Below are 25,656 nucleotides of genomic sequence, written 5' to 3' on the forward strand. Positions count from 1 at the left end.
GAGTTCGTGGGGGCTGCCATAGCAAAATAGCCCCAGACAGCGTGGCTTTAAAAAACAGAAATTTACTTTCTCACGGTCCTGGAGGCTGGAAATGTCCTGGAAGATCAAGGTTGGTTGTCCTGAGGCCTCTATCTCTGGCGTGTACATGGTTGCCTTTTCCCCGTGTCTTCATAGGATCGCCCCTCTGTGCGTGTCTTAATCTCTTCTTTTTTTTTTTTATTTTTTTTCAACATTTATTTATTTTGGGGACAGAGAGAGACAGAGCATGAACGGGAGAGGGGCAGAGAGAGAGGGAGACACAGAATCGGAAACAGGCTCCAGGCTCTGAGCCATCAGCCCAGAGCCCGACGCGGGGCTCGAACTCACGGACCGCGAGATCGTGACCTGGCTGAAGTCGGATGCTTAACCGACTGCGCCACCCAGGCACCCCTCTTCTTATAAAGACACCAGTTCAATTGGATTCGGGCCTGGCCTCGTGACCTCATTTTAACTTAATTGCTTCTTTACAGACCCTGTCTCCGAATACAGTCACGCTCTGAGGTCCTAAGGGTCAGTGCTTCAACAGCTGACTCTGCAGGCGGACACAATACAGACTGAATCATGCCCCCGCCCCCACAATGCCATGTCTTAATCCCCCCAAACCTGTGAGTGTGACACCTTTATACAGCAAAAGGGACTTTGCATGTGTGACTAAGTTAAGGATCATGAGCTGGGAAAATTATCCTGGATGGTCTAGGTGGGTCCAATATGACCGCAGGTGTCCTTATGAGGAGGAGGCAGGAGGTTCGGAGTCAGGAGAAGGGGGTGTACCTGCGGAGCAAGAGGCTGAGGGGAGGCGAGGAGGGGGAGCCAGTTAAGGAACGTGGGTGTCTCTAGAAGCCGAAGGGCAGGGAAACAGCTTCCCCCCTAGAGCTTCCAGAAGGAACACAGCCCTGTCGACACTTGATTTCAGCCTTTGAAGGCTCATTTTGGACTTCTGGCCCCCAGAACTGTACGAGAAAAAAATCCATTTCGTTTTAGGTCACTAGGTTTGCAGTAACTTGTTATGGCTGCCCCAGAAAGTGCATCGGGTTTATGAGGGCAGATGGGGCCGCACGTGCTATGTGCCCGGAAGAGGCAGCCAGACTGACATCAGTCTGGGGCACGGGGCAGCAGGGAGGGGACGTGGGCCAACGAGACACTACGTCCCATAAACTGGGTGGCCTGAGACATGAATTGATTCTCGTCCGGTTCAAAGTCCAAAATCGGGGCGCCTGGGTGGCTCAGTTAGTTAAGCATCTGACTTCGGCTCAGGTCATGATCTCATGGTTCGTGGGTTCGAGCCCCCCGTTGAGCTCTGTGCTGACAGCTCGGAGCTGGAGCCTGCTTCGGATTCTGTGTCTCCCCTCCCTCTCTCTCTGCCCCTCCCCCGCATGTGCGTGCTCTCTCTCTTTCTCTCTCTCTCTCTCTAACATTAAAAAAAAAATTTTAAGTCCAAAATCAAGATGTCAACATGTTTGTTCCTTCTTGGGGCTGAGAGGGAGAACCCAGCCCCTCCCTCTGTCCCGGTGCCTGGCCGTCCCGGGCGACCTTGGCCTGCCGATCTCCTCTGCAGTCTTCACCTCTGTCTTCACACGGCCTTCTCTGTTTGGATGTGAGTCTTTCCCTCTCTGTATACGGACACCAGTTGTTGGGTGTGGGGCTCTCCTCAAGCAGTGCCCCTTCCTCTTCATGACCTCTGCAAAGACACCATTTCCAGATGGCATCCCATTCATAGGTAGACACGAACTTGGGGGACACTCTTTGATCCACGGCAGTAGTGCGGGGGGGGATTGCAGTCGAACCGTGTCCTAAAACCTGCGGGTTGCTGGGTATGGGGGAGGCTGTGCCACTGAGAGACAAGACCGGGGACAGCTGGAGGACACAGGGCGCCACGGGGGTCTGCTCTGCTGGGCCCTGGCCTCTGGCCTCTGGTGGGGCGTGCTAGACGCGTGTCCACGCACGGGCCTGGGTCTGTGACAATCACGCTGTAAGTTGTGTCCTGACGACTGACTTTTCTAGGTTAAAATGTCTCCTCTTCTCCTCCTCCTGCTGTTCAACTACACTGGGGTCCTTGGCAGTTTTCTTTAATGCCCTCGGCTGATGGATGCCCACGTTGACAACCACATCTCAGTGTTCACCTTTTATTTTTGAGATTATGTTAGAACTGGCCAGTGGCACTGGAGGTACCAGAGGGCCATTAAGGGGATTTATGTCAGAAGGGACAGAGTCAGATTTATGCCTTGTAAAGCCATTCGGGTCATAGTAGAAAAGAAGTACGTCCTCGTGTGCGGGCGTTGTTATAAGGAAACGTATCCTGCAATACCAGTAACGTAATCGTATTTATCAAATCAGATGTTTATTACGCGCGTGCTTCTCCGGTTATTACTTACTACTGCCTAGTATCGATTCTGGAAACTCCTGCGTGTTTTTTGTTTTTTTTTTTCTTGAGATTTGTTTTTTTTCTCTCTCAGGCAGAGAACATTGATCTACAGACCAGGCCACATGCAGCTGGGGTCTTATCTGCTAACATGTGAACTCTGACCTTCTGTGAATAGTTCTTTCTTCATCAGTACGATGGGAGCAGTGACATCCGCTAGAGATGTGTCAGAACTCAGTGAGGTGACATACGAAACGCTGCCATTGTACTGATGCAGAGTAAGCACGGTCCGTGTTAAAGCCACGAAATGTGGCAGCCGCTAGCTGGGGGGGTGGGTGCAGGCTCCGCTCAAGCCGGCTAAGACGGAGGTCAGCAGTCAGGGTGACCCCCACCTACCCACCCCGAGCCCCAAAGATGGCTCCTTATCTGCCCCCAGGGCCTGTTGTGTTGGCCCAGCCTGACCTTCGAAGCGTCTGGGCCTCACTCTGCTAACAAAGAGCATGGCACCCATGGGGATGGCCCTGTGCTGACCACTCCCATGAATCCCCACCGAAATCAAGTGGGTCACGAGTGTCCGGCCAGACCAGAAGGAAAGCCCAGGAATTCGCTTTGCGTCCTAACCCACCTAAAGTTGGCTTCCTCCTCAAATAATGCCCCTCACAGGTGGCCCCCGCCTGCCTCTGTAAGCTCGTCTCCCCTGACCACAGCCTCTGCCGACCCCCCCCCACCTCCCGGGCCAGGCCAGGTCTGTCCTCCCTGTGCCCAGAGCTGCCCAGATGTCCTCCGTGGTGAACAGCGGGGAGTCACAGGAGTTTCTGGATCAGACGACGGGCTTGTTGAATTTGGGTGTTACAATAAAGGGCAGTTCCTGCGAGAGGATGTACATCGAGGTGCTTTAACGACACCAAGAATGAAAGTGACTGAAGCAACCCAGTCCTTCCCATAACTATGCGGATTGTGTGTCATCCGACTTGGAGCGAGGAAAAGTGGGCCCGCGGTGGCGGGTGGGGCGCCGGGGCCACGGGGCCGGCGAGAGGGGCGCTCAGGACTCGCTCCTCCCCACCTCCACCTGCCACCTCCGTGCACACCTCCCGCGTCCGCCTCTGGCGGTGAGAGAGCCGCAGCTCTCATTCCCAAACGTGGCCCTTCTTCCATCCGGTTTTGCTTCGTTGCCGCGGAGGATTGCTGACGGAGGGCCTTCTGAAGTCCCTGCGGTGGGACACATGCAGAAACGCCTTTTCCGCCCTCCTTTGCAGTCAGGATCAGAGCCACTTCTGTCCTGTTGTTTTTTGTTTTTTTTTTTTAATAGACAGTAAATTTCGTATTAAAAAAAATAAATAAAATAAAATAGCCCAGCTGACATTTTATGCTTTGTTTTATTTGGGGGCCGGAGAATAATTCAGGAGCAAGAACCAGGTTTTATAGCCTCGCCTGCGTCCATTCCATCAAAGTGCCATTTCGCCCGGCTCTGAAATTATGGGCCTGTCCTCAGAAAACATCGTCACGGCCTTTCCATCCACGCGGAGCTCCTGACGCGCGTTCCGAACGCCCGAGCCCATTTGGAAGGGGATGCTGTGCTGGCACGCAGATACCATCAATGAGAAAAATAGAGCGGGAGGGAACGGCCCTGAGTCCCGCGGCCCTACGGCTCTGATAAGATGCTCTGCCCGTAAAATGCTCTTATTGAATCCCAAGTGACTCGGGCTCTCTGGCTCCTCTGCGTGGCTTTGCCAGAGTCTGCCTGGTGATGCTCCTATGAAAGAGATCGCATTCACTTTCCCAGAAGCCAGGCGATGGGCCCGAGTGCTCCCCAGCTCCATTTAAACAGCAGGGATAGTGACCTGTCGCTTATTTCTCCACTCCTTCGGCACAGGGACGCCTGCCGTCAGTAGGACCGCGTTGGATTTTTCCAGCAGCAGTCAGAGAGGGGGCGATTTCCATTTTCCCGGTGAGGGAGCAAGGCTCATGTTGCCCTAGATCATAGTGTGTCGGTTTTCCATTGCCGGCTAACCAACAGCTACTAATTTAGCAGTTCACACGGTTCACATTTATTCCCTCAGCTTCCGTGGGTCAGGCCCCCGGCACGGCTGAGCTGGCCCGTCTGCTCAGGGTGCCACAAAGCTGCAGACTAGGTACCCACGGGCTGTGCTTGTTCCTGGACCTCCGCCAAGCTCCCACGGTTGTGGACAGACCAGAACGCGTCCCTGCGGCTGCAGGCTGAGCTCCCGTTTTCTCGCTGGCTCTCAGCTGCTGGAGGTACCCGCGACTCCCGCCCTGGGTCCCGCACACATATGACAGTGCCCATCCTCAGAGCCAGCAAGGGAGGATCCCTCACTCCAGCCTGATGGAAACGGAGTCGGAGAGAATGGAATCTTGGGGGTGACACCTGTCTCCTTCGTCACACTCCCTTGGCTGGACCCGCGTCATAGGTCAAATGATCCGCTCTCTCTCGGACAGAGTCGGCCACCTCACCTGCAAAATGGGGGCTTGCTCCCAGGTTGCCCATGACTGACGCTTTCTTGATGTCAACCTAATGTCAGCTCTTCTGGAAGTCCTTCTGTGACCTCCCACCAACAGCAGGACCGCTTTTGGTTTCTAGATGTTCAAAGCACTCGTCCCAACTTGTGACGGGTCATTTATTCACGAGCTTCCTGGCCCGTCTCCCTTCCTGGAGCTCGAGCTCCATTCAGCTGTATCCGTCTTGTTGGCTCTTGTGTCCCCTGTGACCACAGAGGGGACACCCCATAAATGCTGGAGAACCGTTGATTCACCTCCAGGCTAAGAGCCGGCACAGAGGGAACGTGTGCATGTGTCAGATTTACCCCGCAGCATGAAGGGCACAGGAGCACAGGCAGGGGTCACCCTGGTGGGTGGCCCCAGGGGGCAGGGCTGGGAGCCCAGGCTGTCTGCTCCTGAGAAGGACTCACCGGACAGATAGCCTCTCTCTCTAGTTTGCCGGGCTGCTCACCTCTGTGCCCTGTTCGGTCCTCTTGACGTGAGAGACGGTGAACGGGGCTTTTCAGGGGTGGCGGCAGACTCTGTGGGCAGTGGCCTGTCTGAGGTCACCCTGTGGTCTGGGGGGGACCCCGGCTGCCACTGGAGATCGGCCAGCCCCCTCCATCAGCTCCCCTTCTGCCGGCTGTGTTAGCTTCCTAATTACCACAAAATCTGTGGCATAAAACGACATGAATTTATTATCTCACACTTCTGGCCAGAAGACTGAAATTCAGGTGTCAGCCACACCAAGACTCTATGGAAGCTCTGGGGAGACATCGTTCCTGCTTCTTCCAGCTTCTGGTGGCTCCTGGTGCTGCTGGGCTTATGGCCACGTCTCTCCAAATGCTGGCCGTGTCTTCACAAGCTCTTCTTCTGTCCTTCATGTCTGTGTGTCCAAATCTCCCTCCCCTCTCTCTTGTAAAGACAGAAACCATTGGACTGAGGACCCCCCCTAAACCCAAGATGGTTTTATCTTGGGATCCTTAACTGATTCCACCTGCAAAGTGGCGTTTCCAAATAAAGTCACATTCTCAAGTTCTGGGTGGATACGAATATTGGGGGGACACTATTCCCCCCCAGTCCACGAGGTGACATCTCCTTAGGTCTGCCCCCATCTCACGTTGGCTCTGGCACCCTGATCCCTACTGTCTGAATGCACCTGGCTGTTGCTTCTCCAGCAGCCCCCTTCAGTCTTCCCCGGCTTCGTGGCCTCACTCACTCCTGCACTACAGCATCTATGCTGCTGAGGCACGTGGCACCCAGCCCACGCGTGTCTCAGCCCCATGGATTCTGAGCTTCGTGTGGGAGGGACTGTGTGCTGAGTCCCTGCAACCCCAGCTCTCGGGCGTTTGCAAAATGTTGGTGGGAAGAAAAGGAAGAGGAGGAGGAGAGAGAGAGTGATGAAGAGAAGGGGGTAGGTGCAAAGCCCCGAGAGAGCACCTTTAGCATCAGAGGAGGCCATGGTCCCTGCAAGCATTTTGGGGCTTATGCTCTGTGGGCCACAGCCACCTCCTCCCCCATCCCCACCCCCCAAACAAGGTCACGCCAGGCCTTACAAGATTGCTTTAACATTCGCTGTTCTGTCTCCTTTTTTTTTTTTTAATGCTTATTTATTTTGGGGAGAGAGAGACAGAGAGAGAGAGAGAGAGAGAGAGAGAGACAGAGAGAGAGAGAGAGAGAGAGAGACTGTGAGCGGGGGAGGGGCAGACAGAGAGGGAGACACAGAATCCGAAGCAGCTCCAGGCTCCGAGCTGTCAGCCCAGACCCGATGCGGGGTGCAAACCCATGAACTGCGAGATCATGACATAAGCCGAAGTTGGACACTTAACTGACTGAGCCACCCAGGCACCCCTCTCCATTCTTGACAAGTACTTAGTTCCCCTTTTCTTTTTTTTTTTAACATGAAATTTACTGTCAAATTGGTTTCCATACAACACTCAGTGCTCACCAACAGGTGCCCTCCTCAATGCCCATCACCCACTTTCCCCTCCCTCCCACCCCCCCCATCAACCCTCAGTTTATACTCAGTTTTTAAGAGTCTCTTATGGTTTGGCTCTCTCCCTCTCTAACTTTTTTTTTCCTTCCCCTCCCCCAAGGTCTTCTTTTAAGTTTCTCAGGATCCACATAAGAGTGAAAACATATGGTATCTGTCTTTCTCTGTATGATTTATTTCACTTAGCATAACACTCTCCAGTTCATCCACGTTGCTACAAAAGGCCATATTTCATTCTTTCTCATTGTCACGTAGTATTCCATTGCGTATACAAACCACAATTTCTTTATCCATTCATCAGTTGATGGACATTTTAGCTCTTTCCATAATTTGGCTGTTGTTGAAAGTGCTGGGGTACAAGTGCCCCTGTGCATCAGTACTCCTGTATCCCTTGGGTAAATTCCTAGCAGTGCTATTGCTGGGTCATAGGGTAGATCTATTTTTAATTTTTTGAGGAACCTCTACACTGTTTTCCAGAGCGGCTGCACCAGTTTGCATTCCCACCAACAGTGCAAGAGGGTTCCCGTTTCTCCACATCCTCTCCAGCATCTAGGGTCTCCTGATATGTTCATTTTGGCCACTCTGACTGGCGTGAGGTGATATCTGAGTGTGGTTTTGATTTGTATTTCCCTGATGAGGAGTGACATTGAGCATCTTTTCATGTGCCTGTTGGCCATCTGGATGTCTTCTTTAGAAAAGTGTCTATTCATGTTTTCTGCCCATTTCTTCACTGGATTATTTGTTTTTCAGGTGTGGAGTTTGGTGAGCTCTTTATAGATGTTGGATGCTAGCCCTTTGTCTGATATGTCATTTGCAAATATCTTTTCCCATTCTTTCGGTTGCCTTTTAGTTTTGTTGATTGTTTCCTTTGCAGTGCAGAAGCTTTTTATCTTCATGAGGTCCCAATAGTTCACTTTTGCTTTTAATTCCCTTGCCTTTGGAGATGTGTCTAGTAAGAAATTGCTGCGGCTGAGGTCAGAGAGGTTTTTTCCTGCTTTCTCCTCTAGGGTTTGAATGGTTTCCTGTCTCACATTCAGGTCCTTTATCCATTTTGAGTTTATTTTTGTGAATGGTGTGAGAAAGTGGTCTAGTTTCAACCTTCTGCATGTTGCTGTCCAGTTCTCCCAACACCAGTGTTAAAGAGACTGTCTTTTTTCCATTGGATGTTCTTTCCTGCTTTGTCAAAGATTAGTTGGCCATGCGTTTGTGGGTCTAGTTCTGGGGTTTCTATTCTATTGCCTTGGTCTATGTGTCTGTTTTTGTGCCAATACCATGCTGTCTTGATGATTACAGCTTTATAGTAGAGGCTGAAGTCTGGGATTGTGATGCCTCCCGCTTTGGTCTTCTTCTTCAGTATTACTTTGGCTACTCATAGCTGAGAACTTCCCTGATCTGGGGAAGGAAAAAGGCATTGAAATCCAAGAGGCACAGAGAACACCCTTCAGAGGTAACTTGAATTGATCTTCTACACAACATATCATAGTGCAACTGGCAAAATACAAGGATAAAGAGAAAATTCTGAAAGCAGCTAGGGATAAACACGCTCTAACATATAGCGGGAGACCGATAAGACTAGTGGCAGACCTATCTACTGAAACTTGGCAGGCCAGAAAGGAATGGCAGAAAATCTTCAATGTGATGAACAGGAAAACTGTGCAGCCGAGAATCCTTTATCCAGCAAGTCTGTCATTCAGAATAGAAGGAGAGAGAAAGGTCTTCCCAAACAAAAACTGAAGGAATTCATCACCACTAAACCAGCCCTACAAGAGATCCTAAGGGGGATTCTGTGAGTGAAATGTTGCAAGGACCACAAAGGACCAGAGACATCACTACAAGCATCACTACAAGCAGGAAACCTACAGACATCACAATGACTCTAAACCCGTATCTTTCTATAATAACACTGAATATAAATGCACTAAATGCTCCAATCAAAAGACATAAGGTATCAAAATGGATTTTTTAAAAAAGACCCATCTATTTTCTGTCTACAAGAGACTCATTTTAGATCTGAGGACACCTTCAGATTGAAAGTGAGGGGATGGAGAACTATCTGTCATGCTATTGGAAGTCCAAAGAAAGATGGAATAGCCATACTTATATCAGACAAACTAGACTTTAAAGACTGTAACAAGAGATGAAGAAGGGCATTATATATTAATTACAGGATCTATCCATCAGGAAGAGCTAACAATTATAAGTGTCTATGCACCGGATATGGGAGCCCCCAAATACATAAAACAATTAATCACAAACATAAGCAACCTTATTGATAAGAATGTGGTAATTGCAGGGGACTTTAATACCCCACTTACATGGGATCTAGATGGCTAGATCATCTAGACACAGGATCAATAAAGAAACAAGGGCCCTGAATGATACATTGGATCAGATGGACTTGACAGATATATTTAGAACTCTGCATCCCAAAGCAACAGAATATACTTTCTTCTCAAGTGCACGTGGAACATTCTCCAAGATAGATCACATACTGGGTCACAAACCAGCCCTTAATAAGTATAAAAGAATTGAGATCATAGCATGAACACTTTCCAACCACAATGCTATGAAACTTGAAATCAACCACAGGAAAAAGTCTGGAAAACCTCCAAAAGCATGGAGGTTAAAGAACACCCTACTAAAGAATGAATGGGTCAACCAGACAATTAGAGAAGAAATTAAAAAAATATATGGAAACAAAGGAAAATTAAAATACAACAATCCAAACGCTTTGGGATGCAGTGAAGGCAGTCCTGAGAGGAAAATACATTGCAATCCAGGCCTATCTCAAGAAACAAGAAAAATCCCAAATACAAAATCTAACAGCACACCTAAAGGAACTAGAATCAGAACAGCAAAGAAACCCCAAACCCAGCAGACGAAGAGAAAGAATAAAGATAAGAGCAGAAATAAACAATATAGAATCTAAAAAAACTGTAGAGCAGATCAATGAAACCAAGAGTTGGTTTTTTGACAAAATAAACAAAATTGATAAACCTCTAGCCAGGCTTCTCAAAAAGAAAAGGGAGATGACCCAAATAGATAAAATCATGAATGAAAATGGAATTATTACAACCAATCCCTCAGAAATACAAGCAATTATCAGGGAATACTATGAAAAATTATATGCCAACAAACTGGACAACCTAGAAGAAATGGACAAATTCCTAGGCACCCACACACTTCCAAAACTCAAACAGGAAGAAATAGAAAACTTGAACAGACCCATAACCAGCAAAGAAATTGAATCAGTCATCAAAAATCTCCCAACAAATAAGAGTCCAGGACCAGATGGCTTCCCTGGGGAATTCTACCAGACATTTAAAGCAGAGATAATACCTATCCTTCTCAAGCTGTTCCAAAAATTAGAAAGGGAAGGAAAACTTCCAGACTCGTTCTATGAAGCCAGCATTACTTGGATTCCTAAACCAGACAGAGACCCAGCAAAAAAAGAGAACTATAGGCCAATATCCCTGATGAATATGGATGCAAAATTCTCAATAAGATACTAGCAAATCGAATTCAACAGCATGTAAAAAGAATTATTCACCATGATCAAGTGGGATTCATTCCTGGGCTTCAGGGCTGGTTCAACATTCGCAAATAGTTCCCCTTTTCTTGAGAGCTCTACTGGGAGGCGCCGTGTGTGGGTACCAAGTGTTTGTTGGTTTGAAACACAAACCCTTGACCCTGGGTCTTCTGCCCTTTGTTTTAATTTCGTAAGTTTTCAACCTTATCCTTCCCGTGGGGACTCCATGAATCATCTCTGTCCACTGTGGATGTTTTGTGAACTCGGCAGTGGTGGGGGCAGGGCGGTGAATTCCATTTTCAGAATGCTCATCAATATTCAAGGCTCGAAAAGTCACAGTGGAACTAAAAGTTTAAATATATAGGTTGAGTGTTTCTTTCATCCCCAAAGCCATAGACACTGTACTGCATGATTACAAATAACCAGCGTCTGTTTTCAGGTACAGTTACTAGTTGATAAACTCAGGAGCAAATGTTTTCTATTTTGAAGCAAGTTGTTATTAGTCTCAGAGGATTGGACATTTATTATAAATGAATGAGTGGGGTTTGCATTTCTAAAGGCTGTGGTTTTAATACCGAGCTTCGGGGAGTGTATGCATGTTCACGATAAGTACATCGGGGCTGAAGATGTCAATTGAGTTTCTCAAAGGCTTTTGTTGTTGTTGTTGTTGTTACATTTATTCTTCCATTCCTCCCTCATCCGTGTTTCCTGTGTGTTGACAAAGACTCCTTCTCCTCAACCAAACTTCATGCAGGCTCTTCTGAGTTCTTCTGCAACTCGTCCTCCGCTTTCGGGCTTTGTTGTTCACCTTTGCATTGTCCAGTCTTAGGGAGGACCGTGATGTTGGTTTTGCCAGAAGCGTCCATCCTCCACATCTGGTCAGGTGCCTCATCCTCCAGGTGATGTCCAGTGCCCCAGCCTGCCTTTGGCAAGAGTCCTCTAGCGGGTGGCTTTACCCAGAATCCCCCTCCCTTGATGTTTCCAGTTAGTAACTTTGCATCCATGACCCCCACCTGCTCCTTGGCTGTAAATTCCCACTTTGTCCGTGATGCGTTCAGAATTGAGGCCAGGTCTCCCCTGCTGCAATTGTCCTGAGTATAGTCTGTTCTTGCACTTGACTACTGTCCAGCTGTGATTTTTCTCTGACAGAGTCTACTGGCGACAGGCATCGTGCTAGGCACGTGGTGCAGAGGTGAAGAAGGCAAGCTCCCGCCTTGAATAAGCATGACTTGGAGTCGGAAGCCCTCCGCTCTAATGGCGATGTTCGGCAGAACTTTCCAGAAAGTCGCCCGCCCCCACCCTAAAAAAGACCAGCAAACTTTCTCCCCAAAGGATCAGATAATAAACATTTCAGGCTTTCGGGGCCACATCAGTCTCTGTAGTATATCCTTTTGGTTTTGCTTTTTGTGCGTGTTTTGTCTTTATGACTCCTGAGAGATGTAAAAGCCCTTCTTAGCCTCGCAGGCTGCACAGAAAACTGGCTGAGGGCTGGGTGTGGCTGATCTCTGACCTAAACAAGTTGACACTCTTCCTGAACCTCCTTCCCGTGTCTGTAGAGCAGAGACCGTCACCCCCAGGGGGGTTGCATAACATGGTGGGAGGGCTACAGTCCATCAGGAGGGGGGAGCGTCCACGCAGGTGCTCAATGAGCAGATACTCCTAGGAGTCTCAAAGCCAGAAATTGTCAAGAACGTTCAGGAAGAAGGTATTCCCACAGGCGACTTGCACTTCCAGGAAACGAGAAGGAAGCAAGAGCACAGGTGCTCTATCATCGTAGTAATTACTCCCCTGCTCCCTGCGATGTCGTGCCAAGGGAGAGACAGGCATGCCGGGTGTTGTCAGGCGTTTGTCCCCAAGTGTCGTGTTTGTTATGTGCTCATCAATAGACTCCAGGAATCACATTTTCAGCCTCTTTGTTTTCTCTTACAGAGACATCAAGCCAGACAACATACTGCTGGATGAACACGGTAAGCCTGTTACGCGAGTTTTATAGGGACACTTGCAGCGGGGAGTTTGAGGCTCTGGGAAACCGGGGTCCTGGGGCGTTGGATTTGAGGGTTGGCTAGAAAGCCTTTTTTGCTTTAATTCTGGTGGGTGAACATCTGTGAAATTTCCGGTCCGTGTCCTGAGCAGTGAGGCGAGCCCAACGTATTTGAAGGTTTCATGGCCGACCGCATAGCTGTTCTTGTCCTGATGTGAGGAGGACGGGGCAGAGGTGGGAATGAGATGTAGGGCTGGAGAGCTCCCCCACCTGTGGACCTGCGGCTTCAGGAAATGTGCTTACCTCTCCGAGCCTCAAGCTCGTCTTCTGTAAAACATAAAATGGTGTCCGCCTTCCAGATTCTCACGGAGATCAAAGGGCATCATATGTGCCTCGCAAGCCAGAAATCCGTAATCCGTAATCCGCCACGCTTTCCCTCATCCTGGCTTCTCGAGCTTTCATGTGCGTATAGACCCTGATTCAGTAAGTCTCAGGTGGGGCCCGGATTCTGCATTTTAAGAGCTCCCGGGTGAAGCCAACGCTACTGGTCAGTGGACCCCATTTGGAGAAGGAGGGCCGCCTGTGTCCAACTTTGGTCTCCTGGGAATCTCTGCGGGGACTTGGTAAGAATTAAAGGCCATTCCCTGTCTTGCTTCGGCAGGCCCGGGCCTCTGTGCTTTGGCTCACTCCCAGGGATGTGACGCCCATCAGAGTCGGGCCGTAACTCCAGGGCGTGGCCCAACAATGCACAGTTCAGCCGATCTGACAGTCACCTGTAGCCTTGAACACTGACTTTGCTGACGCGGCTTTGGGGCCTCAGCCCCCAAGGGCTTTGGGGAAGACGGGGTGGAGTCAGCAGCTGGGGAGTTTTCTGAGGTGCTCCTGTGTCGTGCGGGGGTGAGACTGCTGCCTCTTCTGCGCAGCTCCTCCCAGCCTCCCTCCCCGACCCCAGGAGGCGGAGGCTGTGGCTCCTTCTAGAAGCCTCTCTGGAAGCCTGTTTGTGTCACCGGTGAGGCTCAGGGAATCCTACCTCATTGTGTAAGCTCCTTGGTATGAGGAGGTGGAGAGCAGGAGTGATGGAACCTGGGCTCGAACCTCCCGCCAGAAGCTGAAACCAGCCTGGGTGCTTTGGGGCGGTGGGTTGAAATGCCTGTGCTCCGGACCGGAGGGTCAGTGATGACCTCAGGACACCAGGGGGCCTGGGCAGAGCTGAGGATACAGGTCACGGCTCCAGTGAGTGTATACAAGTCAGGAGCCCCGGATGTGGAGCTCAGCTGACCCCCCGGCTCTCCGCGTGTCTTCGGCAAGTCACTCCACCTCTGTGAGCCCTGGCTTTCCCAGCGGTAAGGCAGAAGCGGGGCGGCGGGGCGGGCACGGCGACCGTGGAAGACAGACAGTGAGGGTCCGCCCCTGTCACGCCAGCAGGACCTAAAAGGTGCTCCCTCAGCCGCTCCCTGCCCCTTCTCTGCTCAGGGCAGGGTGGGTGCGATCACAGAGGCAGGTGAACACGACTTAACCGGAAGAACTCAGCCATTTTATCTGGGAGGAAATGGGACTCCACAGTTCATACGTGATCTGGCTACTGGTTCCTGTGGCCACTGCGCCCAGAGACGCAGGCATGCAGCCTTCCCTGTGTCTCCTTGTTCCTGAGCTCTGCATCTCCATCCTTCCCTCTCCTCCTTCCGTTTTACGCTCATTCTCAGCTCTCCACTCGGCCCCTTTCCCCTCTCCTTCCAGACCAGACCTACCCCCCCCCCAGATCTCTGAGCGCCCCATTCTTCACCCCTCCCACATGGTTTCACGTGTCCTGACCCTGCCTCTGGCTTTGCAGCATGCCACACACTCCCCAAGGGCCTGTGGACCGACCTTCTTGACCCTTCTCTGAGCTCCTGTTTCACAGGGCCGTCTCCTCTTGGTGTTGAGACCCAGCGCTGAAACACTACTTCATACTAAAGAGTGAATGACACCTTCCCCCACCTCCAACTTTTAACATTCCTTTTAACTGCCTTTTCAGGCAGTGCAGGAGGGAAGTCGAGGAGCGGGGAATTCTCTACAAAACACACAGGTCTTCTCCGTAAGAGCCTGTGGTCATGGTCCCTCTTTTCCTGATTTACATTAGGAGGCACTCGTCAGCTTTTTTTCCCTCTTAGTTATTGTTGCCTTTAACTGTACTGAGGTGTGACTGGCAAAGAAGACTTGTATATGCTGAGGTTGCACAATGTGATTTTTTTTAAAGGTGTGCAACATGGTGCTTTAATGTAGGTATACATTTTGAAATGATTAGCCCATTCACGTTAATTAACATATCCATCACCTCATCTTTGTATTTTGTGTATGGTGACATTTAAGATTCACCTTCTTAGCTCAAAATACTTCTGAGTTCAAAAATACAGTCGGATGTTCCGAGCCACAGTCGCCAGGATGAACATTAGATCTCCTAACCTTGTGCTAATTGCATTACAAAAAAAGTTTACAAAACGGATGCTAGTGTTGCTATTTAAAGAGTCTGACCGTGGATCTCATCGACTGTTTTCCCTGTTGGCGGTGTTTACAATGGAATATAAACATAAGGAAATACACGCAATCACAGTTTCTTAGTAACGTTCAAGTTCTGCTGGTTACACAAAATCCGAGGCTCTCATACGAGCTTTTCTGCTCCCTCAGTGTCTCCTATGCTTTCTGATCCTTCAGACTGGGTTTAATCCTTCCAGACAGGCACTGGCATTCTGTCCTGAGACTTGGGGTCTCTTGGCCAGCAGCAAAGGCAGAGACAGATCATACCTGGAGCAAAATGAAGTTGAAGGCAGGTAGAACATCTTAGGGGAGTGCGGGGAGGAGTGTCGGGCGTGCGTTAGGCCTGAGGACAAACAGCTCAAGGAAATGGGGTCTTAAAGTTGCAAAGGGGACGGGGAGGGGGAGGGTTACATCCTTTTCTATTGGGATAATAATGCTGCGCAATCAATAACTGCATGACTTTAATGCACAAACAGGAAGCATCTAGTAAGCTCCCAGGTCTGCGGGGGTTAAGCTCTTACAGGCAGGGCTCCATCCTAAGACTGAGGTCAGGTGGGGTCAGCCAGGCTGGTGACGTTGGCCGTGCTCACGCCTGAGGGTTGCCTGCTTCCGGCTGGCACATCCCGGCCTTGGCCGGGCAACTCAGCCCTGCCCCTCCCAGCTCTCCCTCCAGCAGCCCAGCCCTGCGTGGCCTCTCAAGGCTGCAGTAGAAACAGGGGCACGGAAAGCCCGGCCCCTTGAGCTCACCCCTGTGTCACATTTGCTCCCGTCCCAGTGGGCAAAGCGCGTCATGGGCCGACCTAGAGTAGGGGTGGGGGCACCGCACGGCGCATGGCTACATGGGTGAGACAGCAGGGGAAGAGCTGTGTGAACCGATGCCATCCTCTGGAGGAAGCAGGTGGAAACAGGAAAGCTGCCGGCACAGGTGGGCCAGTGAGTCTTGCCACCTGAGTCTTTCCCGGGCTTCGCCAAAGACGAGCAGAGTCAAGCGTCAGAAAACCCTGCCTTTCTGCCTGGGTGTCCCTGAGGGCCCTGGTTCGGCATTCGCTGCTGTTGACTGAGTTCTGGAAAGTGACACCTTCACTTTTGCGCACCTGCCATAGGCTGCCCGTCGTGCCAGGTGATCCAAAGGACATAGGCCGAGCCCCACCCATGGAAGTGATTCCTCTTGCAGGAGACGGTGGTGCGTGGGGGGATTTTCAAGGTACCTGGTGGTTCTGAGGTCAGTGCTGGGCCAGGGCAGGGGCTGGGCCGTGCGAAAGCGGAGGGACTGGGCTGCGGGCTTCCTGGGTCCTGCTGTGTGTGAGGGGCGGGGCTCACAGGGCACTTGGGGGCAAGTGGGGACGCTCTGCTGCAGGAGGCCATGAGACCCCACACAGTTCACACTTTCATAACTGGCGGTGGAGGGTGGAGCTCGCGTGGGCAGGAGACACCTGCCCTCAATCTTGGGCATCAGGTGACACAGCGGCCACGGCAGCCGAGTTTGCTTTCCTCTCCTTGTATTAACCGTGCCTTTTCTTCCTGACTTCTGATGCCCGACTTCTTCACACTCAGGGCCACTATCCACCTGCCCCAGTCACCCCAGGGCCAGGCCCCAGACGAGCAGGGACGGTCCCTGCACCCCAGAGCTGCTGAAATCATGCAGGCCGACCAGTCCTAACCCTGCCTGCCCTGCCTCACTCACTCCTTCCCACAGAAACCACCAGAAAGCCCCCTGCCCACGTTTTCGCCCTTCTCCCTCAGCCTCGCGGCCGACCCTGATCTCCTCCACGCGGCCCCCATGACGCGGTGGACCCCCTTCTCTTGGGTACGTCCAAGAACAAACTATCCTTTCAGTGGCAGTTGTCTCCTGGTCTGTTGGCCTTACTGTACCTCAGATGTCCCATTAACTGATGTATTTTAGAGCAGTCCTTAACTGAACTCGTCTCAAAGAATTCACCCTCCATTGTTGACATATTTATTGATGATTGTGAGGGGCACTCCCCGAAACAGTAGCAGACAGGAGCACAGACTCTCCTTGTCAAAACGCTTTCCAGGCTTCCTCCGTCGCCCCTGGAGGCAGAGACCCCAGGGCAGCAACAAGGTGGGCGCGCATTGTTTCTGAAGCCTCGGATCCAGGGACTGGAGAGCGGAGAAGTAAGTGTGGGGGGCCGGGGGTCTTTCCAAGTCGGAGGGGCCACAGCGTGTCATTATGTAGACAGGGTCCCGAGCGTTTCAGGACGGAGTGTGGGAGTGGGGTTGAGATCTGCTCTGGGGGTCCTTGGGAGGTGGTAGGTAATGTGCTTCTTTTCAGAAGGGCCGCAGGGAAGGGTCGGTCCTCGTGCAGCACGATGCCAGGGGAGAGTCGTTTAGCCTCAGCGCGGGAGTCTCTGAAAGCCCCCAGTACACAGCCCCTGTCTCAGTTTCCTACGGCTGCTGCAACAAAGTCCCACAGGTGGAGAGCTCCAACAGCAGAAATGTATTGTCTCCTACTGTTGGAGTCTGGAAGCCCAAGGTCAAGGTGTGGACAGGGCTGTGTCCCCTCTGCGGCACCCGGGACGGTCCGTTCCTGTTCTCTCCGTGAGCTTCTGCCAGTCCCCGGGCTGGGGCAGCGTAATTCCAAAGTCTGCGTGGCATTCTCCCCAGGTGCATGTCTGTGTGCAAGAACACCAGGCTTACTGGATCAGGGGCCCACCCCACCCACTTCCGTGTGACTTCGTCTTAACCAGTTACATCTGCCATGGCCCTACCCAAATGGAGTCACCTCCTGAACTAACGGGAGTTAGGACTTCAACATACGAATTTGGAAGGCGGGGGAACATCTCAGCCCCATCGTCTCCGTATGGGATTTTAACAAATGAAAAATAAAGCAAGGAGGTGGCCGATAGGGGCCAAGATATCACCTCTTTGCTGACAAAAGCTTGACTTTGTGTGAGTCAAAAGGGCTTCCTTCTCCAAGACCCCAGCGAGGGGAAGATTCACCTCCCAGATCCCCACCCAGGTGGGGTAAGATTCTGTTCATAGAAGACCAGCAGAGGGGCCCGCATCTGCCCGGGCAGAGCTAAACTGAGTAAAGCTAGTTTGTTCATCCCAAAATGACCCTTCACATAACTTCCCTTCCTCCCTTGTGGGACAGTGAGGAAGGGGTGGAGAAGGGCCAAGGGTCTACGGACGTGAGATCCTTCCTTGTGAAATCATGAGTTTCTAGGTCTCTGGGGACACGGAGTCCAAATTCCTGCTCTGCCTCATGATCCCCTTAATTGCTCCTGGTTTCCAGAACAGTGTTGGGCACCGGGCTGGAGGCCCATGTGGCCTGGCCCCCGGCTTCGGGGTGCACATGTGTGTGGAGGGGAGGCTTTCATCCTGGAGTGAGTCCAGGAGGGTGACCTGTGGGGATAGCGGCGACCTGGCCATCCCCTGACCTGGAGGGAAGGCAGTTCCATCACTGGCCAGCAGCACACCCCTTGTGCACACACCGGTCTGGGCAGCAGTGCCCTCTCGAGAAAGTGGCTTGGTGAAGAAGGGGGAGTGGTGAGCCTTGGGGTCAAACCCGCCTGGGGCTTGGATTCTGGCTCTAAGACCTCGGGCTGGACACTCAGTTCCTAGCTGCTCACACCAGTGATGAGGCCACCTTAACAAAAGTCCTGCCTCCGCGAACACCCCTGTCTATCCAGCTCGTCCATCCTTTGGCTTTGCCCCAAACAGCTGACCTCTGCTTTCTTTCCACCTTCCAAACCTCTCCTGAGCACAGCTCGCTGGCAGAACACAAATCTCATCCAGAACCCAAGGTGTAAGAGAGTCAGGAAATGTGGATCTCCCCTCTCTCTGGCCCTTGGAATACAGGAAGTAGCAAAGGACGGAGTGGAATGTGGTGAACGTAGCACAATGTATGCGCTTGGTGAACCGCTAGTTGTCCGCCTGAAACAAATGGAACGTTGTGTGTTAGCTATGGGGAGGAAGGGAAGTAGGGAGGGAGGAAAAGAGAAGGGAAGGGAAGGGAAAAAGAAAAGCAAAGGGAAGAAAAGAGAGAGGGAGAGAGGAAAGAGAGAGAGAAAGAAAGAAAAGAAAAAGAAAGAGAAAGAAAAGAAAAGAAAAGAAAAGAAAAGAAAAGAAAAGAAAAGAAAAGAAAAGAAAAGAAAAGGAAGGGAGGGAGGAAGGAAGGAAAAGAAAGGCTGCTAAATGTCAGGAGATCGTCGCCAGCCTGGTCCTACAGAGTCGTACAGAGCAGATCACAGCTGGAAAAGCGCTATGAAAACCTCCCCATGAATGGTGTTCATTGTAATTAATTTATGTGATTGCATGAAATTACATGCCCAGCCAGAGTGTGGAAGGAGAGTGTATTGGCCAAGTAGCCTTGGCTACCCTGCAGGGACTCACCCAGAAACCTGGTGGCTGGAGAGAAAAGAAGAAACAGAACCATGGAGAACCCCTCCCACAGAAGCCTTGGGCGAGGTGGATTCCCTGGGGCATCAGATGAACCAGGCTGCAAATGCCGGGGAAGGCTTTACGAAGTCCCAGTCTATCCTGGGGGAAGTCCCTGAACTGGTCCGGGCGTGAGAGGGCCCCACATCTCCGCCACGGGCTCAGGAAATCCCAGAAGGCTGTTGGCTGCGCACAGCGGGGCCTGGAGCACACAGAAGGTTCTATGGCCCTGAATCCCCGCCCCGTGACCAAGACACGGGAGGAGGTCAAATCAAAGAGGAAGAAAACCACACTTTCTTCTCATCAGGCAGACATGCTCTGAAACAGTCAGTCTTCCTGCTGCCGTCAGCCAGATGAAGCCTGGATAAGCTCGTGCCCTGGGATTTGATTTGGTTTCTTTTTCTCCCTTTCTTTCTTCTGTTGTCCTGCAGTAAGCCCGCTATGATCTCCGTGAAGATAAGGAGGAGGGGAGAGCGCACGGGGTGTGTGATCCCAAGCGGAAGGTCAGGGCCAGCGTTATGTCACAGTGACATCTCAGAAGCACCGTTATGATTAGCGGGTGCAGCGGAGCCTGCCCTGGGGAGGGGGCTGCAGCCCACGGCGGTGGCTTCATCCGGCGGCTTCTGTTCCACAGCCCCAGTCTGGACCCTGCTCAGGCATGATGTAGACCTTGTAAACCAGCGAAGGAAGAGACATGTTCACAAGAGACTTTGCTCCAAATCCAAGTCTCATGAAAGGGAAACGGGGGGAAGTGGGGGGGAGTAATGTGGAAGGTGATCCCCTCTTGTGGACTGGACTGAATTCCATTGTCACTCCAGGTCTAGCTCCCCCTGGTGGGCACTGCCTTAACACCCACTCCCGGGAATTCACAGGGAGGCGTGGCGTCCAGGAGACAGATCTAGAGAGAAGTCACTGTGCTCCCAGACACAGCCTGCCATTCGAGGGTTGACTGTCCCCTCCGAGCAGCACCCCCAGGCGTGGGCTCATAGGTCCCAGTGAGATGAATGTGCTGCCCGGGTGCATTTGGTTAATACCCACGTGGGGTCACTTCATTATAGGGGCCGAAAGGGGAGAAGAGAAGCAAGGGGCATGGCGGAACAGAAGTAGAAGTTTGTGCAGTGTAGCTGCGGAGGGGGTAAATGAAAATGCAGCGCATTTCACGAAGACTTTGGGTGGCTTTCCCCGGAACGGATCGGGAAGGTGCCAGAGCTGGCTTGCGAAGCGATAGTCATGGCGCTGGTAACGCTCAGGTGACTCTGGGTGGTGACAAGGCAATTATGGCCCCAGTGAGGGACTGTGGGTGGGACGTCAGCACCGCTGACCATCCCCGCCCCTAAGTTCACGACACAGATAACCGACATTGGGGTTTCAAGCCCCTCCCTGAGACATGCAGGCAGGGTGTGGGCCATAAACAGTCGCTGAATGAATAAAGAAATGAGTGAGACTTGAAAGGGACTTGAAAGTCACATGGCTGTTGTGTATTTTTATACTCAGAAAATAGCCCCGGTTACAACTCCTTATAGCACCAACTCTGACATTAGCACTTGTGTTTATGGAAGTCATGGAGGGGGTGGCTGGTCCCACCAGCTGAGGTCAGGCTGAGAAAGTGACATTACTACAGTCATAGCAGCCAAAAGTTGACATGGAATGTCATCTACTCCTGTAAATATCACTCTAGGCAGTAAGGGGGGGGGGGAGGGAACAGGATTTACTTACCGTATCTCTTTCATTCAGTCTCTTATTTGGTCATTCAGTCAGTCAGCAAACACTTGATGGGTTCCTTTCCCAGGAGAGCCCTTTGCTAAGGTACTGGAGGCGGAGATGAACAAGGCAGGATTCCTGGCCTCAAGGGGACGGACAAAGTGACAGATACAGTGTGGTGGATGCTAGGAGGGACGTGACACTGGAGGGCCGTGGAGGGCCGGGGGGAGAGGCCTGAATCCGTCTGCTATGGACGGAATGCTGTGCCCCCCACCCCCTGCTTAGAATCCATATGTTGAAGCCTTAACCCCAATGTGATGATACTCAGAGCTGGGGCCTTTGGAAGGTAACTGGATCTGGATGAGGTCATGAGGTTGGAGCCACCACCATGGGATCGGTGCCCTTATAAAGGGACGAAGAGGACAGAGCTGTGCCTCTCCACCATGTGAGGTTACAGCAGGAAAGCAGCCATACAAACCAGGAAGAGGGCCATCACCCTCGCCTCAGATTTCCAGCCTCCAGGACTGTGGGAAATAAATGTTTGATGTTTCAGCCCACCCCCCACCCCCACCAGCCTATGATATTCTCATAGGAACCTGAGCAGACAAGACACAGTCAGAGATGCCATCCCCTGTGGTAGTGAGCTTCCTGTTGGTGGCAGGATACAAGCAGAGGGTAGATGCAAAGTCTCGGGGCAGGTTTTGAAGGATGAACGAAAGTCTACGAGGCAGAGGGGAGGGCCGAGCATTCCAATGGTGTCAAATGTGTGAGCTCCCTTGCATTCAGAGAAAGGAGGGAACCTTGGCTGCAGCATGGCTACTGATTGTTGCTGCCACCATTAAAACTTGTGCTGATGGGCCTCACACAACATCTTGAGCTCCTTCTCTTGCTGAGTTTTGAATGTTTTCGATTTATGGAAAGCAAATAGCCTGAAACTCAGTTCATATTTGCCAAGTTTCTCGTAAATTTCCATTCTCTTGGGAAGGAACCCATAGGAGACCTCATATGGCACTAATTTTCACTTTCCCACATCTTTACTCGTTTGTTAAAGGAAGCCCAGTAGGGAGTTACAGCTCATCAATTAGCACTGTTGGGGGCGGGGGGGAGGGACCAGAAAGTGGAATTTGCTGTCTGTCGCACCTGCTGTGCGTGAGTCCCAGGTGAACCTCAGCAGGCCTGCCCAGAGCCCTCGCCCGCCCCGCCCCTGCAGAGGGCTGTCTGGTGCAGCTATGCAGGGGGCAGCGTGGGGCAGAGGTAAACGCTCACCGACCAGGATGAGGCCTGAGACCAAGTCCAGCTTCCTCCCAGATCAGCTGTGTGACCTTGCACAGCACACTGGCCTCTGGGACTTAAGGTTACTCTCCTGTTAAAAAATGAGGGTAGTCAGACCTTCCTGACAAGCGTACTTCAAGGCTTACCGTGAGGTTTGGCACCAAGTCTGTTCCAGTCATGCGACCCTAAAAACCAGTGGCTCAAACTAGACAGGCTGCATTTTTCTCTTCCCCACTTTGGTGCTTGGCCCCATGTCCATTCACAGCAAAGCAATGTTCAAAAGTGAGTTGGATATGTGGCTCCTTCTCAAAACTCCCTCACTTGGAGTAAAAGCCACTGTCGTCTCCCCGGCCCTGGAGTCTTGCACAGTCTGCCCCACCCTGCCCTGTCTGAGCTCCTGTCCCCCTTTCTCTGGCGTCCTCGCTGGCCCCTCGGAGGGGTCTGTACGTGTCTCAGCTTCTGCCAACTACGGTCTTCCCCTGATGGTGTTATGCCCAGAATTCGTGATCCCCAAAGACCACCAGGGAGCCGAGTCCGATGCAAAAGCAAAGAGCCTTTATTCGAGCTAGCTCGAGCTCAATCCCCTACCTGCACCGACGCAGCAGTGAGATACCAGGGAAAGAGCGAGTTTCAAAAGCACAAAGGTTTTATAGGGGTCTAGGGGCAGCCGATTGGCTGGGGAAGTGGTGTGTTTTGATCAGGAAGCTTGAATGGGTGAGCGGGAGGTCACTCAAAGGGAGGAGGCGTGGTCTAGGTGAAGGACACAGAACAAGATGGAGTCGGCTGGCGTAGGCCCGCCCTTTCAATGGTCCAATGGCTTGCTTCCCCCTCAACCCCTGTCTTCCGGCCTTGTTCAAATGTCACATTCTCAGTCCCTAACTGCTCTGTTTAGTGCTTACAGCTACCCCATGATGTACTTACTAATATTAGTTCCACTCACCAGATGAGGGACTGGAAGCTTCCAGAGTGAAATAACTTGCCCGAATCTCATAAGTGGCTGTGTCAACCGTGATGTGCAGCCAGTCATGTATGGCAAAGAGGAACTCAAATAGTCCCAAGCAATGAAGGGTGTTTTTCAGCTTATACAGCTGAAATCCAGTGGAATGCGGCTTCAGGCAGGGTTTGATCGGGCTCTGGCACCATTTCTCATCTATGCTTGCAGCTCTACCTTCTCCATGGGTAGGCTTCATCTTCAGACTACCTTTCTTTATGGTAGCAAATGGCTTTTAACAGTTCTGGGGGTCATATCCCCACCTTACACTGGCCAAAGACAGAATATCACTTTAGGTACCTCCTGAAAAAAAAAAGAACTGAAAAGTTTTCATTTCTTGAACTCCCTAGAAAATTATCTCCCCAATTTTTAGGTCATATGCATAATCCTGAGTCAAATGCTAAAGTGGAGGGTAAGGTCAACTTGACCCAAAGCCGGATGTACCGGGACCAGCAATTGCTAAGACAGGAGGTAGGAGTGACCACAAACAGAATATGCCTACCAAAGGAGCCCAACCACTGGTTCTGAGACAACCCAGCTCCCAAGGCTATGTTCTTAACCACTCTGCTCAAAGCCTCTTAACAAGGGAAAGAATGCCATCATTGTGTGCAGATAATGTGCTTCTATGCCTACAAACACCAAGACTCCACTTCAAGAGCTGTCATTAAGAGACAGATGAACTGCTTTCCCAAGACTATAAAATAAAACAAAATGGAAGTTCTTTTTTCTCTGTTAGAAGTCCATGATGTTCAGAGGGGCGGAGCCTCCTTCTATCTTGTTCCTCATCTGTGTGGCAAAGGATGTTCTCCCAAACCCACGTAATAGGCAAATGGAAGGAAGGTGGGAGGAAGGAGGGAATGAGAATTCTTTCAAAGCAGATATCCTGGAAGTTCAAATATCATTCTGCTCGCCACCCTTTGGCCAGAAGCTGGTCCTGTCACCACAGCCAGCTGCAGGGGGGCTGGAAGTCAAGCCTTTAGCGGGGTAGCCCTGAACCCAGCTACCAATCCTAGTGCTGTCTGAGAAGGGAAGATGGGATTTTGAGAGATAACCAAAGCTTTTGTGATGGAAGATTAACAGAGAAGCCAGTTGGAGATGAGGAAGCAAAACCCAGTAGCTTTTCATTCCACCGAAAACAGCCAGGGAGAAAAAGAAATGGAAAATATCCTCGTTCAAAAAAGTGACCAAAACTACGTAATACCTGTCTACAAGCGAATGTACCCAGGGATTTACAGAGCGTAAATGAAGAGAACACTCAACATATTTTGAAGGAATCAAGCAAGATCTGGATGAAAAGCCGGGCATGACCCTGGGTGGAAAAATGACGTGTCCACACTCCTCAAATGAATGTATACATTAATGGAATTCCCGTCACACTTCATGGAGGGATTTCCTAAAACCGGGCACAACTCGTCTCAGAAGAATAAATGCCTGAGAGTCACTACAAAAACACTGGAAGGAAACACGAGTGCAGGTGAGGCCCTCCTATCGAATACTGTAACAGCCTACACATCTACTGTAAATAAACTGATCGAGTCCTGGCCCAGCGGTAAACAGTAGGTCAGTGGAACATAAGAGAGAATCCATAAGCCTATCTTTGTATCTGTAGAACTTGATAGAAAATGAGGGTCACATTACAAGATATTGGGAAAGGTGAAATATTTCAACAAATATTGGTGAGACAACTGGCCATCCATTTGTAAGAAATAAAATTAGAATGTTATAACAAATCATTCTATATGATTGGGAAATTTTTTTAATGTTTGTTTTTTTATTTATTTATTTAGAGAGAGCGCAAGTAGAGAAGGGATAGAGAGACACACACAGAATCTGAAGCAGGCTCCAGGCCCCGAGCTGTCAGCACAGAGCCCGACGCGGGGCTCTAACTCACGGACCGCGAGATCATGACCTGAGCTGAAGTCGGACACTCAACCGACTGAGCCACCCAGGCACCCCTGGAAAATTTCAACACAAAAGATCTAGAAGGATTCTAAGAAAATATAGAAGGTTGTACAAAATATTTGGGGGTGGAATAGGTTTCTGGAAAATTATAAGGACAATATACTCAAACTATAAAATTAACTTATTATTATTTAAATTTTTAAAACTTTCATGTGGCAAGAGGTACTGTCAGTAGAGTCTAAAGACAAACAACAAGCTAGGAGCAAATATTTGCAGTACACAGAGCACAGTGTAAATGTGTCTAATAGACACAGCTCTTGTTGAAAATTGATTATTAGGGTCTGGATGGCTTAGCCAGCTGAGCGTCCGACTCTCGGTCTCAGCTGGGGTCATGATCCCAGGATCATGCGATGGATGGAGTCCCACATCGGGCTCCGTGCTGAGCGTGGAGCCTGCTTAAGGTTCTCTCTCCCGATCT

General features: G+C 50.9%; 1 protein-coding gene across 5 annotated transcripts in view; it reads left to right on the forward strand.

The window, feature by feature from the left end:
* STK32B (serine/threonine kinase 32B) overlaps window positions 1–25,656 on the forward strand; it is a 397,698-nt gene that overhangs the window by 308,636 nt on the left and 63,406 nt on the right. For all 5 annotated transcript variants that reach the window (XM_043572988.1, XM_043572987.1, XM_043572989.1 and 2 more), the window contains exon 5: window positions 12,346–12,383. In XM_043572988.1, coding sequence (XP_043428923.1) covers window positions 12,346–12,383 — 38 coding nt within the window. The remainder of the gene's footprint in view (window positions 1–12,345; window positions 12,384–25,656) is intronic.

This window comes from Prionailurus bengalensis, chromosome B1 (genome assembly GCF_016509475.1).
Source record: "Prionailurus bengalensis isolate Pbe53 chromosome B1, Fcat_Pben_1.1_paternal_pri, whole genome shotgun sequence".
Lineage (NCBI taxonomy): Eukaryota > Metazoa > Chordata > Mammalia > Carnivora > Felidae > Prionailurus > Prionailurus bengalensis.